The following is a 17,732-nucleotide window of genomic DNA, read 5'->3' on the forward strand; positions in this document are numbered from 1 at the left end:
TAAAAGCCTGGTGTGGTGGGTACCAGCCAAAGGTGATCAAGGTTGATTTCGAACAAGCAGCTATAAACTCGCTAAAAATTACATTCCCCAATGCCCAAATGTCAGGCGAGAACTACCACTTCGCCCAGAGTATCTGGCGAAAAGTTCAGAGCCTAGGTCTCTCAGAGGAATACAAAGATATACGCCGCCATATCAGGATGTGTTCATCTCTGTCGTTGATACCTAGGGAAAGTATTAGTGATGGATGGCCTATCGTCATGGAAGATTGTCCAACGGGAGAGGAAATTGAACTGTTTAACGATTACTTTGTACAACAATGGCTAGAAAACCCAAACATTCCGTTAGATACATGGAACTGCTACGGTCAGAGACACATAACCAACAAAGATGTCGAGGGTTGGCACCACAAATTAAACTCAACAATATCCAGGAGTTCTCCGCACATATTTTCGCTTGTAAAGACACTCAAGGATCACGCTGCAGCGGCTATTAATTGTTTCAGAAGAATTGAGATTGAAGGTAATCATCACAAGAAAAGGAAAACGACGTATATTAAACTTAAAGCCAGGATAAAATCTATCCAGGAAAATCTGGTAAGGAGCGGTGACTTTAAAATGTTTTTGAGAAGATTTTGCTAGGTGCAAAAGTTACGTTAGTGTTTCCTATAAGATTTGTTCATCTTGAAACAATACATTGGAAATAAAATATAAATAAATCTGTTTTTAACATTCAATTTTGTTATTTATTTTTCTAAGTAATTTTCCTTTCCAAATTGAATAACAGTATTTATTAATGTTTTGCATCAAAAGGCTTATTTGTGTCTTTATTTGTTTTCGTTTGTGGTTATTTTCATTCCTCATTTATTTTGATTTTCATTCGATTAATCTTTAATTCCTCTATGCTTTGTGTTCGCCTGGTGCAGCTGTGCGAAACAACACCCTGATTGCGATGAGATAAGAAACCGTGCGAACAAACACGAAATCAAAGTCGTGCGAAACAATCACGCAATCCTCTGGCTCTGTCCGAAAGATCCATAAGGCAGGCTTAAGTTACAGTATTTGATTGATTGATTGATTGACTTGCTTTATTTTCCATCCCTTTTTGTGCCATTTTTGCTAATTTTGCGAAGATTTGGATGAGTGATGCCTTGATGAAATTGATGCATAGACACTCACAAACATCCATGCCCTGACCGGGATTCGAACCCCTGGCGTCGTAGGAATTACGGTCATGTCGAAAGTGACGTCACCAAGTGCAGTTCAAAAGCACCAATTGAACGAGCATTCGAGTGGGCAGCACGCAGGACTCGACAATGCAGTCTTCTGTTCTTCACTAAGAACTACGGATCGTCGTCCCTACTTCACTCGTGTGCTTGTTATTTACTTGTTTGACATCATGGAAGTAGAAAGTCTGTCATTTGGTTGTAGTTCGTCTGTTGTGTGGTAAGGTAAATATAAGAACTTTTAAAAAAACTATGATTTGTTTTATAAAACCTTTTCGAGCAGGCCTCATCTCCAGGAAGATATCAACTCGGAGCAAGCCCTGGCACCTATCGACCTGTTTGGTGCGATTATCCTTTTCCTGATCCCCCCCCCCCAAAAGGCAATAGTTAGGCTGGAGCGCTCGATGAACCAACCGATCTCTAACTATACACTGGCAATATTTAGGCGGGAGAGTTCGTATGAACTGACCCGCCTCCAACCGTCTCTTGGGCACTGCAGTCGAAGTGTAAATCGAAAGATTTTCGCTTCCAGTCCAATACTTGGAGACTGAAATGCGAGACCATTCTTGAATTATGCTAGCTTAAAGTACGGTCTTGCATCGTTCGGACAAGGCCTCTGCTTATTAATGGTTTTCTTTTGATTCTTCAAAGCAGAGACGTCTTTTGAACGCTTGCGGTGCATGCTGCGCATGCCTTATTTGTGGGGAAAAGGACAGCTTGCTCTGCGACGACATTAACGAGCATTTCTACATTCCAATTTCTTCATATAGGAAAAGTATTTATTTTACACGAGAGCGCTCAACTAAGCTTATATTACTTTTCTTGAATCTGAAGTGAAAGAAAGTAATAATTCTTTTCCCACAATTGATGCATGCGTCACTTCAGATCCAAGAAATATAATATAAGCTTAGTTCAGCGGTCTCGTGTAAAATAAATACTTCTCATATATGAAGAAATTATAATATAGAAATGCTCATTAATGTCGTCGCAGAGCAAGCTGTCCTTTTTCCCACAATTGACGCATGCTTTCACGAGACGCCTCTGCTTCAAACTCACATTGCAAAAATAAGTAAATGAACATGGTGATGAATGATTTCCCTACTGTTAACTTTGCCATTGGCTGTACACTTCGAGATTGACTGCAGACTATATTCTATTAGTTTAAACTTACATTAGGCTACTGATCCATTTGAAACGACAATTTCCAAATGCTTACCTGTGCCCCCACCATCCCCTGCTTCAGCCTGTAGAGGTCTGTGTGCGACCACGAACTTCTAGCCCACGGCTCTGCCTGTCGCAAGTCCTCTCCAAATCGAAAATCTCCAATCTGGTTCCTCAGGAATTTTCTGATGTTCCAGGGCAAGTCGTTGTGGCTGAAGAATGAGAGAAAATCACACGTTATTCTTGGCAATAGTGTAAATATGTTCTAGTGAAGAATAATACATGAATACGCCTATATCTCCCTTTATTTCCATACATTAATCCCCAACTCTGCAGCCTCTATAACGGAGTTCGTTGAGTTGCCGACTCAAAATGTCATCACTGCAGGTTCCAGGTTCGAGTGCAGTCTTAGGTGTGGGCGTTTCCATCAGTGTCTCTTCATCATTAATTTCATCAAGAATTAGTCTACAAAAGGAGTATAACTACGTAGAGATAAATACAAAAAAATATAAAAATATATTTAAAAAAATACAGTAGCGTTTCCGAAAATTCAAGTCTCCAAAGTCCGACGTTCTGTATTATCAATGGCAAGAGAGGAAATCCCTCCATTATTCTGATAAATGCTCAGATTATTGAATTTGTAGACGGAAACGATGCAACATCCTGAAGAAGAAAATACTTGACCACTTCTTTAAAGTATAAATTGTTCTAAATATAATTTCTATTACACGCTGTCTTGGGAATCTGTGTATCAAGGTTTCGCACAACGATACAGAAGGAGAGAAGGCCAATGGGAGGAGCGAAGCAGTGCGGGTTGTTGCTAACGGCTAGTAGGTGCAGCCACGTTTTGCCCTCCATGCACTCACCCCCTCTCACACGTTCATTGGTCGAACCTTGTTGAGTACTACTCGCGCAGAGGACTTGTTTTGGTCCGCTTCTCCATATATTCCAGGGACAGAGTGCACTGTTCTGAGCAATATTACAGTCAATCCAATTTTCGCATACTGTAGTATTTTGGTATGTTGTTTTTCTTGCCCCTATTTAGGTTTTCCGTAGGTTTTTTTTTCAGTAATTCGAGGAAGTTTACATTCGATCCACTTCGAATTATCAGGACTCTACTGTCCTGTTATTTCAGTCCAAAAATGCATTGTTTTTATAGAATCTATTAGTACCGAAATTAAATGCGACTACACCCCCAGAAAATAACCCCATTTGCCTTCGTACTCATGACGACGTCATTCGCCCACCGGCACCATATTTCCATACACAATTGATAAATATGAACCACTAATATTTTTAGTGGTGGGATAAGATAATTCCTAGAGAAACATCTCGATGAATAAAGGCAAATTTATTTTGTTAAATTCTGTAATTGAAACTTCGATTGAGGAGTGAGAATTTACACAACTGAATTCGTGAAATATTTTCTTCAGAGAAGCGAGAGACAATTAGATATTTACATTTGAATTCGTAATTGGGTTCTTCAATATTCATGTCTTAAATTGAATGGTTGATTCTTAATGCAAAATATTCATTCTAATGTATATATATTCTATATTATGCAATAGTTCTTAAAATGGTTTGACCTAAGCTAAATGTATCAATATAGTACTATCAATAATATTCTTAAGATCATTTTATACCACGGCTATAATGAGAAACTGTGAGCATTTTTTTTGTGAAGCCTATGTAACTTCACAGGATATTTATGGTCACGAATCTCGAGAAGCAGTGAATGTTAACTAAGTAATTTTACTCTAGAAATATCATATCTTTTCACCTTTTACACAGGGTAACCCTGCACAGAGCCCACTTAGCTCTTCATGGAACTTCATTCACGACTAATGAGCCTAGAATACGGGGGGGACCCGAGGTCATATCAGGGTTCTTACTTATTTTGGCAAACAAATTCCCAGTTTTTCTGGAAAGTCTAACATTTTAATGAGTAAATGTCAAGTCCCCAAATTCACATGGTATTAGGATGAATCAAATTTATTTAACACTGTCGAAAATACATGAAAAAATAAAACATTAAGAACTATTATATGAAATATCTCCAAGTAAGAAACTGGTTAATGGAAAAAATTAAATGTGATTTCAGTTAATCCATGATTCTTTCTTTACTTTTTGGTTCACTTACTTTTTTCAAGGTTTCCAACTAAGTGGTAGAAATCGCGAATGAATTTCTTATTATATCATTAGTACAGGCAATCTTATCGATGAAACATATGTCTTTATAAATAAATAAACACTGATCCGAACTACACTGTACACTGTACTCACCCGTCAATTAAAGGCACTTCCTGAAGTATTCTTCTCACGATATCCATTCTGTCTTCTATGGATCGGGAACGCCGAAATGTGTACGTCACTGGCATGCCTAGTAAATAATGCTCGCCCACAACCATGACAAAATATGACAGCACCAGCAGGTAATATATCAAGTCCATATCCCGCCCTGAAACGGAAAATGCACGGATCGAATAAATTATAGAGTTCTTGTTGCCTCCATAGCTGTTCTTTGCAAGCCAAAAAAAACTGGGTTCATTTACTTAACAGACGGAACATTGTACAGCGTGAGCACAAAAATACTTCCTGGTTTCAAGATGTCATAAAATTAATAGTTACTTGAATATTTTGATAACATTGATATCCAAAGCTCAGTTAACTCAAAATAGTTGAATATCTTTCTTTTCAGAATCGCTAGTTGTGAATTCGGTAGCTAGAGGGCAGTAACATCGAAAATGGCGTTCACTCCGCAGCAAAGAAGCTGGTGCGTGTTAGAATTTGCCAAAACAAGCAGTGTTGTGAGAGTGCAGCGTGCATTTAAACGGAAGTTTAATGTTGATCCACCTACACGCCAATCCATTCTGCAGTGGCATAAAACATTTGTTGAGAGAGGATGCATTTGTGATCAAAGAAAAGAACATTCTGGCCCACCGTCAATCTCTGAGGAAATTGTTGAGCGTGTGCGAGAAGCCTTTGTACGCAGTCCCAGAAAATCAACACGTCAAGCAGCAGGCAGTTGCAGGTGCCAAAAATTACCGTAAGCAAGAGTTTAAGGAAGCGTTTGCGTTTTGACCCGTACCGGCTGCAACTGGTTCAAAAGTTATATCCACAAGACAAGGTAAAGCGACGTGAGTTTTGCGAGATTATCCACACTTTAATGGAGGATGATGAAACCTTTCTGACAAAGATCATTTTTAGTGATGAGGCGACCTTCCACTTGAGTGGAAAAGTGAACAGGCATAATGTTAGGATCTGGGGAAGCGAGCATCCGCATGCCATTCTTGAACGTGAGTCATCCAAGTTGAATGTTTTTTGTGCAGTGCCAGAGCGTCGAGTGTACGGTCCATTCTTCTTTGAGGGGCCAACAATCACAGGTGAAAGCTACTTAACAATGTTACGTGACTGGTTAATTCCTCAACTTGCTACAGAGAGAAGTGACTACATTCTACAACAAGATGGAGTGCCCTCACACTGGCATCAATCTGTAAGCAGCTTTCTGAATGACAACCTTCCACATCGTTGGATAGGAGGAGCTTGACCCAATGATCAAAATCTATGCAAGTGGCCCCCACGATCACCGGACATGACAGTTTGTGACTTTTTCCTTTGGGGGTTCGTGAAGGACCAGGTCTATGTACCTCCACTACTCACAACCTTGAATCATCTTCAGGAATGCATCAGTACAGCTGTCAACTTCATCACTCCGGATACGCTTCAGAAGGTGTGGTTGGAGCTGGATTATCGTCTCGATGTTTCCCGCGTAACAGGTGGCGCGCACATTGAGCATTTGTAATTCCAATGAACACCACGAAAACTTTATGAGTTTTTACAACTACTGTGAACATTTCTGTAGAATACTACTTTTGGTATTAAAGTTATACCCTTTCAAAACCAGGTAGTGTTCTTGTGCTCACGCTGTATTTTGTAAAAGTTCATTAAGTGGGACTAAAGGCGATCCCGGCCCCCTTCGCACGATACATAAATACAAGAATAAATATCAAATTTGCGTACACTCAATTGTCATAGGTTATTGAATACTGATACAAAAATTAATATATCCCGTTACTTATTTTCGACATTTATCGAAATTTAACACTATTTAAAATGTGAAGTAAGACTTTAAGCTTTCCTGGAGATGAATTATGAACAGATTCTCTCGGGCTATCGACCAGGTGAGTTGTGGAAATGATTCCAAGCTTTCGAGAGATAACATCACTCTCATCTTCAGGGTAGAAGTGCAGTTCTGAGCGTCAACCTGGTGTATATACGTTCGTTGAGGGGGGGTCCCTTTGAAGATGGCGGACCAATCGAGTGGCGTGTCTGCTACGTGAGCGTTTCTGGTTAACTAACGCTAACCAGGCTGGATCCAGTTCGAGCCCCGTGTCGCGATTAAGATTGTCTTTTTCTTCAAGAATGGCTATTGATTCCTTGATAATATGACCCCGGTAGTTTGAAGTTTTGGCTACGATTTCTGTATTGCTGAAATCTGGCCTATGTCTCTCGTTGACTGAATGTTCTGCTAGTACCGACTTTTCAGGGTGGAAATACTTGATGGAGCTTTGATGTTCTTTAGAGCGCTGTTCTATTGTCCTACCCGTTTGCCCTATGTATGCTTTCCCGCATTTGCAGGTAATACGGTCGACTCCCGGTGTTTTGAGTCCTAACTCCTTGAGGTTGCATAGTAGGCTTCTGATCTTCGGAGGTGGTTTGTGGATGTTTTTCATGTTACGTTTCTTTAGAATTCGGCTGTTATTCGGCTGCGCACAACTCCGTTGAAACCCACCGCCTTCTACAGATACGTCGACGACACCTTCGTCGTCTGGCCGCACGGTAAATAAGCTCTTGAGCCATTCCTAGATCATCTAAACAATCAACAAACAAATATAAAGTTCACCATGGATTGATTGATTGAATTGTTGTTTTAAGTCCACTTTATGCACAGAAAGACTAATCGGGACTGGACCTACACTTTAAAGTGGAATCCGAACCACGTGCCTCTACCGGGAATCGAACCCGGGACCCCTTGATTACAAGCCGACGACGTTACCACTACGCCATTGAGGAGGCCCTAGTTCACCATGGAGACTGAGAAGAACAACAGCCTGCCGTTCCTGGATATTCTCATCAGACGCAAGCCAGACGGATCCTTGGGACACAGTGTATACCGGAAACCGACTCGCACCGATCTATATCTCAATGCCGACAGTTTCACCACCCATCTCAACGAGCTACAGTTCTCTCTACTTTATTTCACCGGGCCATCTCCATCAGCGACGCGGAGCATCTTTCAGAAGAAATACAACATCTTCGCACAGCTTTCAAACAGAACGGGTACTCGGAATAAAACATCAACATGACATTAAAACGAGTATTGTCCAAGAAGACCAGCACACCAGGGAATCCGGACAGCACCGGGAAATCCGAACACACCAGGGGACACGGACTAAACTGACCAGAAGATAGCCATCCTTACTTACACCAGAAATCTCTCCGGAGTTAACAGCCGAATTCTAAAGAAACATAACATAAAAACCATTCACAAACCACCTCCGAAGATCAGAAGCCTACTACGCAACCCCAAGGATGAGTTAGAACTCAAAACACCGGGAGTCTACCGTATTACCTGCAAATGCGGAAAAGCATACATTGGAAAAACGGGTAGGACAATAGAACAGCGCTGAATACAACATCAAAGCTCCATCAAGTATTTCCACCCTGAAAAGTCGGGACTAGCAGAAAATTCAATCAACGAGGGACATAGACCAGATTTCAGCAACACAGAAATCATAGCCAAAACATCAAACTACTGGGACTATATTATGAAGGAAGCAATATCCATTTATGAAGAAAAAGACAATTTTAATCGCGACACGGGGCTCGAACTGGACCCAGCCTGGTTAGCGTTAGTTAACCAGAAACGCTCACGTAGCAGACACGACACTCTATTGGTACGTCATCTTCACCGGGACCCCCTCCCCCCCACCCGCACGAACGTATATACACCAGGGTTCGCATGAACTTTCCAGCCTGATCATTAGCAATGTGTAGTTAGAGATATGTTAGTATATTGAACTCTCCAGCATTGCCTATTATTGTGTTAGCAGGAAAAGGTTTATTTTCAATTTTGCCTTGACTCATCTCACTCAACAGGACGCTAGGTGCCGTGGCTTGCCGCGAGTTGATAGCTTCCTGAAGATGAGGCCTTGCTCGAAAAGGTTCATTATCCAGAACTGCACTTCTACCCTGAAGATGAGAGTGATGTTAGCTCTCGAAAGCTTGGAATTATTTCCACAACTCACCTGGTCGATAGCCCTAGAGAATCTGTCCATCATTCAAAACATGTAACAACTTCATTTTTTCTATTAACATATATATTCAAGCCTCCTAAACCTTTACAGTATTTTCTATCGCGTTTGTTAATCGTAAATTTTAAATAAATTTGCAAGTTTCTAAAATAAATGGGCATAATTAACCTGACGATAAAGATTAATTGGTACGACAATTTAATATAGGCATGGTATTATTATTGTTCAAAATTTTTTCTGTGATGTAGCTTGGATAGTCCCACCATTTTGTAGGCACTAACAATTCTAAGCTTGTTTTTTAATTTCTTATTAAATACCAAAAGTGTTGTTAGGTCCAGCTGATGGAAAGTAGTCTCACAAAATTATTGCTATGCGTATTATTATCAGTTGAGATGGACCTAAAAGAAATCGGTAAGGATGGAAATGATTGGATTGATCTTGCCCAGGGTAGGGACAGATGGAAGGCTTGTGTTGCTTCAGCCATAAACTTTCGGGTTTAAGAATGCTAGAGAGTTAGTAGTTAGTTAGTTATTATTCTTAGCAGTAGTAGTGAGTAGTAAGTAAGCATGACTTATAGCAGACACTGTCATCACAATTAGTATAATCACAAGCAGCTCCTTATCTTTATGTAAATTCTGCCGGCAACAGCAAAGAAGTATTTTGCTGATTTAATTTGAGACTTTGTATCATCATTGTTATTCATTCTTTTATATCTACACTTTAACAATATATTTCACTCAAGAGTAAATCTTCGTCTACTGCGATTTATAAGTGATAGAGAAATCACGAAGTGAATGATATTAGCAGCTTCATATGTAAAAAAACTTAATTTTGATAGAAACATTAAATTTTAGATTTATGTACATTTACAATTTAACGATTTTTCAATCACTTATGCACAGACCAACCTGCAATTAAATATAATGCTTGCTCGTGCTTGTCAACTTTATCTTTAATAGAACTACAGTATTTCCACAACTATCATCTTTTATTCATGACTGTGCTGGTTATTAACTATATTTCCACTTAGACCGGTGCGGAGGAAGATCTTGCCTCCGACTTGCCTGGGCACGGGTGTTCTTTGCAAGTGTTACTTAATAATTTCATTTATTATACTCATCGTCGCGATTAACGAAAACTGTCTAAAAGCGATGCTAAATAATAAATGTACATATATCATGCAATGTTTCCCTTGGCAGGTGTGAAAATGACTTCAACTTTTGCCAAATGGCTTTTTCATTCGTTCCAGTAGTATGTGTGTGTGTGTGTGTGTGTGTGTGTGTGCATAGATACATGCATATCAGAAAAGAAAAGCGTTCATGCACCATAATTTTTTAAAAAATATTCCTCTGTACTATATCCATCTAGTAAAGTGTACAGATGACTTCGTACTGTGAAAACCTGAAACTGGAACTCTCTCACACACACACACACACACACACACACACACACACACACACACACACACACACACACACACACACACACACACACACACACACACACAATACGTGATTGTAGCAAATTGTATTCCTAAAATAGATTTACGAAAGCAAAACACATACCATGTAATTAATAATTCATATTAATTTTATTAAGACAATTCATAGGAACACATACCTCCCGGAATGAAGTCCGGTGACCCCACCTAAATCCAAGTTCACCTCGTACGGTCATCAAGGAAAGTAGGAGAACAGTTTTTTTTTTCAGAGAAGTTCCGACAGATCTCGTTTACGGATGCGAGAGATATGGTGAATTTCGAACTGCAATCCCAACTGAAACGAAAATAAGGGTTTCAAAAATCTGTTAACATATACATAACAATTCTACGCAAGTATACGTAGATATTGGCAACCATTTATTTACTATTCTATTTTTCAGTAAGCTAATTTTAATGCATGTGTGACGATTAGCAAAAATTGACATTAAATTGACGTAAAATATCATCATTTGTTCAATCAATGGAATCTGAAACTCTACAAGATTGATTTTGGACTTGAACTGCTATTTCAAAATTTTAATATTATTTAAAACTGGTAAAACCTAAAAAGGGCAGAAGATAATACATTTTACATATTTTGAGTTAACATAACGCATTAAAAGGTCCATTATACATGCACCTAGTGCATTTAATGTTTGCACCGTTTACGCTACGTTCTGGAAAGCTGTCATCCAAAGTTAAAAAAAAGACAATATGGTCGAAGAAACGTTACTTGGCAGAGGTATATTCTGGTAACACACTGCGGGAATTTTATATTTCCCAAAGTACATTTTCAAAGATTTTCTTCAAACGGGAAGATATAACGAACGTTCGTAAATGCACTAAACTTTGTAAAATTCAGAAATGCAAACTACGACACTTTAAATATAACGTAGGTTATGTTATTTTAATGAGTTTTTTCTTGTTTCCTCATTTCAAAATTTGTAAGATGTAAATACAACAAATCATAGCATAAGAAGGAAATTTCGGAGAACGCGCATAAAATGTTTGCGACGTCTTGAACATGGATATTTTTTCATACAGTGCCTTCTTGGTTGAACACAATTTTCTTGCACCAGCCTGACACTGGAATGCACTTAGACTACACCTTGTGTCAGAAACTGCAGCGATCTAGACGTGGCTGATGAGCATGAGTGTCAACGAACACGGCAACGGTGAATCGTAACAATACATTGAGTCTTCGCCATTATCTCTACAAACGCTTCATTTGCGGACCAACGTTGAATGATCCTTCTTTTATCTCCCAATGCCTACTTTTAAGAGGGAAGGAGAGAAATAGGCAAGTAGATTAGTCAATAAATGAGAGACGAAAACTGGGTGAAATGAGGCGAGGCAGAGAGAAGATTGAAGATTAAAATAAACGAAGTCAAAAAACATGGTTAAGATATATATATATATATATATATATATATATATATATATATATATATATATATAAGATAGAGAACAGAAAATCAGTACAGAAGAAATTGACAGAAAATGGGATAAAAATGTTTTTCTGTTTCTAAACCCTTTTTCTTATTTAAACAGTTTCCAGTTTTCAAAAAACGGTTTACAGTTTCCAAAAAACAGTTTGCACTTTTCAGAAAATAGTTTTATTGAAAAACCTAAACTCAGAAGTAAAGTAAAGTAAAGTGTTCCCCTGTGCTTCGCACCACGCGTAGAAGGCGAATAGGTGGGTGTGGTGTTAGGGCCCCACATGTTCTTGATCACGGTCGAAGGTGTGGGTGATGTGATCAGCATCATGGTCGGGACGCCTTTATTTCCCAGAATTTGCTCCAGGTACCAACTTTATACGACGCTGGGTGGGCGCCGGAGTCGCTTGAACAGGTGAAAAATATCCAGGTTCTCCCCAGCTGGGGATTGAACCCGAGTCTCTCGCACGGTAGTCAGGCGGGGTAGACCAGGAGGGGTGGGTAATTTAAATAACACTAGGTAAAGTTGCAGTTCTCATAAGAAGTAGCTCACGAAAGTAACTGTTGGAAGGAAAACATGAAACTAAGGTCATTGATCAGTTTTATATTCGCATTTCTTGCTTGTGTCCTCCGACTTAGATAGCTAACCTACTTAAGAATTCAACGGCTGCAAACAGTCGGAAAACAATTTCGGGTCAACAATGAGCCAGTCCTTTGAAAAACATCAGCGTGCATCCGAAGGCGATGTTAGATAAGCAGCACTTAATAATTTGTCCGGCGTTTCAAAACCTGAACTCTCCTACCTGAGAGGTAGAAATGAGGTTTGCAAATTTCGGAAGCTGAAAATTGCAAAAGGTTGCATTAAGGGAGAGGAGGATTCGCCTACGTCAACATACACTCCAGGTGCGGTAGCTCAATTCGGCACGTCGCTCCTTGAACCCTCATTAGAGACTGATGAATATGGTAATTCTGGTGGAGGGAGGGGAAGTTCACCGATTAGGCAGTGGTAAGCTCAGATAGGTGGACGAAAAGGGGATTACCCGGAATGTTATTCCTTGAAATAATAAAGATATCTTAAAAAGGAACAGATTATTTTCTTACTTGCCAAGTGGCTTGTCTCTCATCCGTGCTTTCTACCTTAACACAAACATATTCACATTATGTATATACGTGGGCTGTTCAATAGACAATAGTCATATTTTTTTTATTCACATAATTTCTCACGTTGCAATATACTGTTATGTTGTTACTCTGGTCGCATTTTCAGCTTACGGCTGGGAAACAGCGAATCAGCGATCAGATGAATATTCTTCCACTGGCATCGGGCATTTTCGAGTCACAAGGTACCGAACGCTGTTAGCAAGACAAAAGAAATGATTGTCGGATACACTACATGTTACCAAACTTACTGTAAAGCGAGAGAGTTATTTTACAACGTTAACGTCAGCTTGGCAACGTTGCTTCGGGAGAGCAATGTTACGCCTGCAGATTCTACTTTGAATCTGAGTTCGTTGACACCTATCGAGCCACACATGAGAAGTGTTTGCGCAGTGGATGGATAATGCACAATAATGCACGGCCAAACATCGCATGTAGTTTTTTCGAATATCTCCCGATAAACAATGTGAAGTGTGTTCTTCACCTTCCCCATAGTCCAGACCTATTTGCATGCGACTTTTTATATTTTCCCCAATTTGAAGAAACGTCTTCGCGAGAAGCTTTTCCATCATTAGCTTGCGCCCCGAATTACCATACCAAGATGTATGCACAACACCGAGGAGTTTTTTTTTAAAAGTTTAAAATCTTCGACGATGTGTTATTTCTTATTCGATATCCTTGCTTTTATACTATTTTCGAGAACACAGATTCAAGTACAGATGAATCACTCATTATCTACAAAAGGATGCTATTAACAAAACTGACATCTATACATGTTTAGAAATACAAATTCACATAGTGCACACTCGCAGATCTAAAGATACATTGAACAACTCATAATAGAGCATGAAATACATTAAAAATTAAACAAATGATATACATTACAAACAAGGTGCAATATTACTTATGATAACACGGAAATTACGCTTCCCTTGCTTAAAATAAATATATTAGTGACATATTTTAAAGTTGTGACGTGACATAAAAATATGGATCATATCAAATTTTAACATTACACATTGCCAAATGTTAAAAATCTTATCTCTTGCAGGTGACCGCCTTGATACTTAAAGATCCTACGACAGGGATCGAACATGACACATTCCAGGCATCTCAATATGAGTTGCGTTAACTTTTAAATGGGATTTTTTTGGAGCTCCTCAGGAGGTCTTTGGCTGACTTTCTGTATACCGTATTCTCGCGTCTATTAGCCGCACGCGTGTATAAGCCGCACCCCTTTTTTGGCCTTAGATTTCAGGAAAATAAAATTTCTCGTGTATAAGCCGCACGATTGACTTTTTTTTTTTTGCGTAGGTAGCCAATTTCAAGTAAGTATTTTAAAAGTATTTTAACCTTTATTTTAGCGCAATGATCTACATATTAATACCGTATGATTCAGTTTGAGTCCTCAAAGCCCTTATTCACTGTCGTTGCTGCTACTCAATGAAATATTTTCTGCACAAGAGGTATTGTCATCTTCATCACTAACATCATCATCCCACAACATTTCATCCTGGGTACCATCTAGGGCATTGGATATGCCGCACTTCAGAAAACCCTTCACAATTGTCTCCGACTTTACACTTTCCCATGCTGCCAGAATCCATTCACACACTTGCTTGACAGTCGGACGTTTGATCTTTCCTGTTGCTGTGAGCTCGTGGTTTCCTGCACTAATCCAGTCATTATACAGACGCCGGAACGCAGCTTTAAACGAGCGAATTACACAAACGTCTAGGGGCTGCAGTACAGACGTTAGACCCCCAGGAATCACAGCTACATCCGTTTTCAACTGTTGCAATTTTGTCTGTATTCTGTCTGTTAGGTGACCACGAAAGCTGTCCCACACCAGCAAACTCTTTTGCTTCAGCAATGCACCAGACCTTCTATTCCACACTTTGTCTATCCAGTCCAATACCGGTTCTTCTTCCATCCATCCTTTCTGCTGGACACGTATGATAATACCCGGCGGAAATACCTCCTTTGGCACATTCTTACGCTTCAGCACAACATACGGTGGCAGTTTCCTTCAATCCGCAAGAACACCCAACATTACAGTGCATCGTTGTTTCTCTCCACCCGTGGTCTTGATCGATACGGTGTGGGAGCCTCTCGGTGCAACTGTGCTGGACATAGGCATGTCCCAGTAAATAGGTGTTTCGTCCGAGTTGCCGATGTGAGACAAGCTATAATCATTGGACTTTCGCATTCGAATCACGTATTTGTGAAATTTAACAATTTTCTGATCAAAGTCTGCAGGGAAATGTTGCGCAATTGTTGTCCTACGGCGAAGCGATAAACTTTTCCTACGCATAAAACGTGAACACCATCCCGCACTAGCTCGGAAAGCTTGACGACTGATGTCTAACTTCGAAGCTACTTCACGAGCTTGAAAACGTATCATGTCTACGGTTACAGCATAGCCAGCACTTCTTCTCTCATTTACAAAGGCCAAAACTTCTTCTTCTACCTGTGGAAATTCGGCTCCTTTTCCACGAAATGTCTTTCTCTTGCCACTTGTTGCAGCAAGTTGTTCCTTCTGATTTTTCCATCGACGAATGTTAGACTCGTCCACATCGTAATATCGAGCTGCAGATCTGTTGCCGTTTCCTTCAGCATATCGTATCGCTTGAAGTTTAAAATGAGCATCGTAGCTGATTCTTCTGCCAGACATCCTTCCTTTGATAGTACCAAGCTTGACCTCAGGCCCACAACCTTCTTTAACAACTTCACTTTACTGAATGGTTTCCAGATCAATACGACAGTAAGGATGATTCGTGTTCAAAGATAAGATATTATCATATTGTTGCAAAAAAATATTTAAAGATAAGATATCATATTGTTGCAAAGCCTGCTACAGATGGATTGTTGTTGGATTTGCTGTTAATGAATCCGTTATGTGATAAAGATAACAAATCAACGTATGTATTTTAGTATCCTAGCAGTAGCTGCACTTTCTTTCATTCGCGTGTATAAGCCGCACATGCTTTTCTTATCATTCGCGTGTATAAGCCGCACCCCATTTTTTGGTCCACTTTTCGGGGGGAAAAAAGTGCGGCTTATAGACGCGAGAATACGGTATGTATACTCCTCTTAACATATTTGGCACACTTTACGGGGCCGAACGGTGAAGAATGTTGTACTTTATCTGAACAGGAGTGTACAACATTTTTCATGGAATAACCTCATCTAATATTCACCTTGGACAAGGTTATGCCTTCCAACATTAGAATAAATCAGATATTGTGTTCAAGCAGAGACTGCACAATCTTCATTTTTACGGTGATTGGGTTCAGAAACAGGAGGGCAAGGTTCCAAAATGGAAGGGGGGGGGGCAAGGACAGTTTATTTTTCCTTGGTACATAAGCTTTAGCATAGTGTTGCAAAAGTGGCAAAAAGTAGGGGGCGGGGGAACTGCCCCACACGCCCCGTCTAATCGCCTGCCACTGGGCACGAGTTTAAAGAAACTCCAAGTTGCAATCCACTACACCAGTGCTTTTAAACTTTTTTCTCACTGTACCCTTTAGTCGTAACAAAACGTCTAATGTACCCCACAATATGGTTTCCATTTTTTTTTCGGCTACCTGATTGGTTTTTAATATGTTGGATCAAAGTGTATCGACTACGGGTTAAGACGAAGAAGAAGAATGTGTTTGTAATGTTGATACATTGGCTATATATCTGTGTATTCAGATTTCAGTATCGGAACTAGAGAGAACTGGACTTCTAGTGCCATGGTTTACAGAGAAGGCTTTTTCAGTATTCGCAAGCTTCAGGTAAACAGAAAACTAAATTGTTTCTTCCGCAAAAACTTTATAAATCCTTATCAAGGATAAGCATTCAAATCAGATTACGTTCCAGGCCTAACAGTTTTGGCATGAATACCTAAAGTCCGCAAAAATTCCACCAGCCTAACCAAGGGGGAGAGGGGGTTAGCCTATTAGCAATGTGCAGGATCGATTCTAGTGCTTTAACTATAGCGGTCTTTGGAAAATTACACGCTAGCTTTTCGTTATCAGCTGAACACGACAATAGCAGTGACCCGCGTCCGGAACTAACTACCGTTGTGCTCAGCTGGGTGTGATGTCATAATCACATTTGAATTGGAACATTAAACTGCGTTTCGTTGTTTCCAGCTGATTTGCTTTAATGAAAGCAGAAAAAGACCCTCCCGAGCACACCCCGGTGCAAAATTTGCAAGTGGCAAATGTAATTAGTATCTGAATTGTTAATTCTCGGAAGAGGTTGTTCCTTTGGGCTGCACAGGAGCTTCCCGCATTACCCTAATCCGCCACGCAGGAATATCTACGCCTTCTCTCCATTATACTATTAATTCATCCGTTTTGTGGGCCCTCCACAACAGTTTTACTAATGGCTGCGTGTGTACGGTAACCATAGAAATGGGGCTTAATTCCCCCCTCCCCGGTTCCCTTTGCACAGTACGTTTTGGGAATTATTTACAGGAACCGCATATTCCTGTTTAAGTAATTACAGGAGATGGTGAGGACTTCTATGTCTTGCCGCGAGTGAAAGTTTAACATTACCCTGGCAAAGAGGAAAATGGATAAATTACATTGCTGTTGTCTTGAGTTTATTGAGTTTGAGTTTGAGTTTATTGAGTAATTTTCACACCGAAAGTACCCCTGAGGGGCATTGGTGCATGTACATTGCAAAATACAACATGTTGACATCGCACATAATATATATCTATACATCAATTTGGCAGAATTTTTTATAATATAACATAATATAATAGTAAAACATACATTGACAATTTATTTTTTGAAGTGAACTATTGCTGTAAAATTACATATTATATAGTATAAACAATCTACATTTATTTTATAAAGTCATTTAATTCTTGAAATTCTTGAACTGAATATAATGTGTATTCCAATAACAATTTTTTCACTTTACTTTTAAAGATTGTGGATCTTTCAAAATGTTTGTAACTTTTTGGT

The 17,732-nt window shown here is 39.6% G+C and overlaps 1 protein-coding gene across 1 annotated transcript in view; it reads right to left on the reverse strand.

Annotated features, from left to right (window-relative positions):
- Positions 1-7,116, reverse strand: part of LOC145980196 (dipeptidase 1-like) — a 103,178-nt gene extending 96,062 nt beyond the window's left edge. Inside the window, exons 1-3 of the mRNA XM_083113225.1 lie at positions 6,720-7,116; positions 4,667-4,841; positions 2,439-2,595 (exon numbers count right to left, since the gene is read on the reverse strand). Of these exons, the coding sequence (XP_082969351.1) occupies positions 2,439-2,595; positions 4,667-4,841; positions 6,720-7,116 (729 nt within the window). The remainder of the gene's footprint in view (positions 1-2,438; positions 2,596-4,666; positions 4,842-6,719) is intronic.
- Positions 7,117-17,732: the final 10,616 nt, after the last annotated feature.

The sequence above is a fragment of the Lepisma saccharinum genome, chromosome 27 (genome assembly GCF_977018435.1).
Source record: "Lepisma saccharinum chromosome 27, izLepSacc3.1, whole genome shotgun sequence".
NCBI lineage: Eukaryota > Metazoa > Arthropoda > Insecta > Zygentoma > Lepismatidae > Lepisma > Lepisma saccharinum.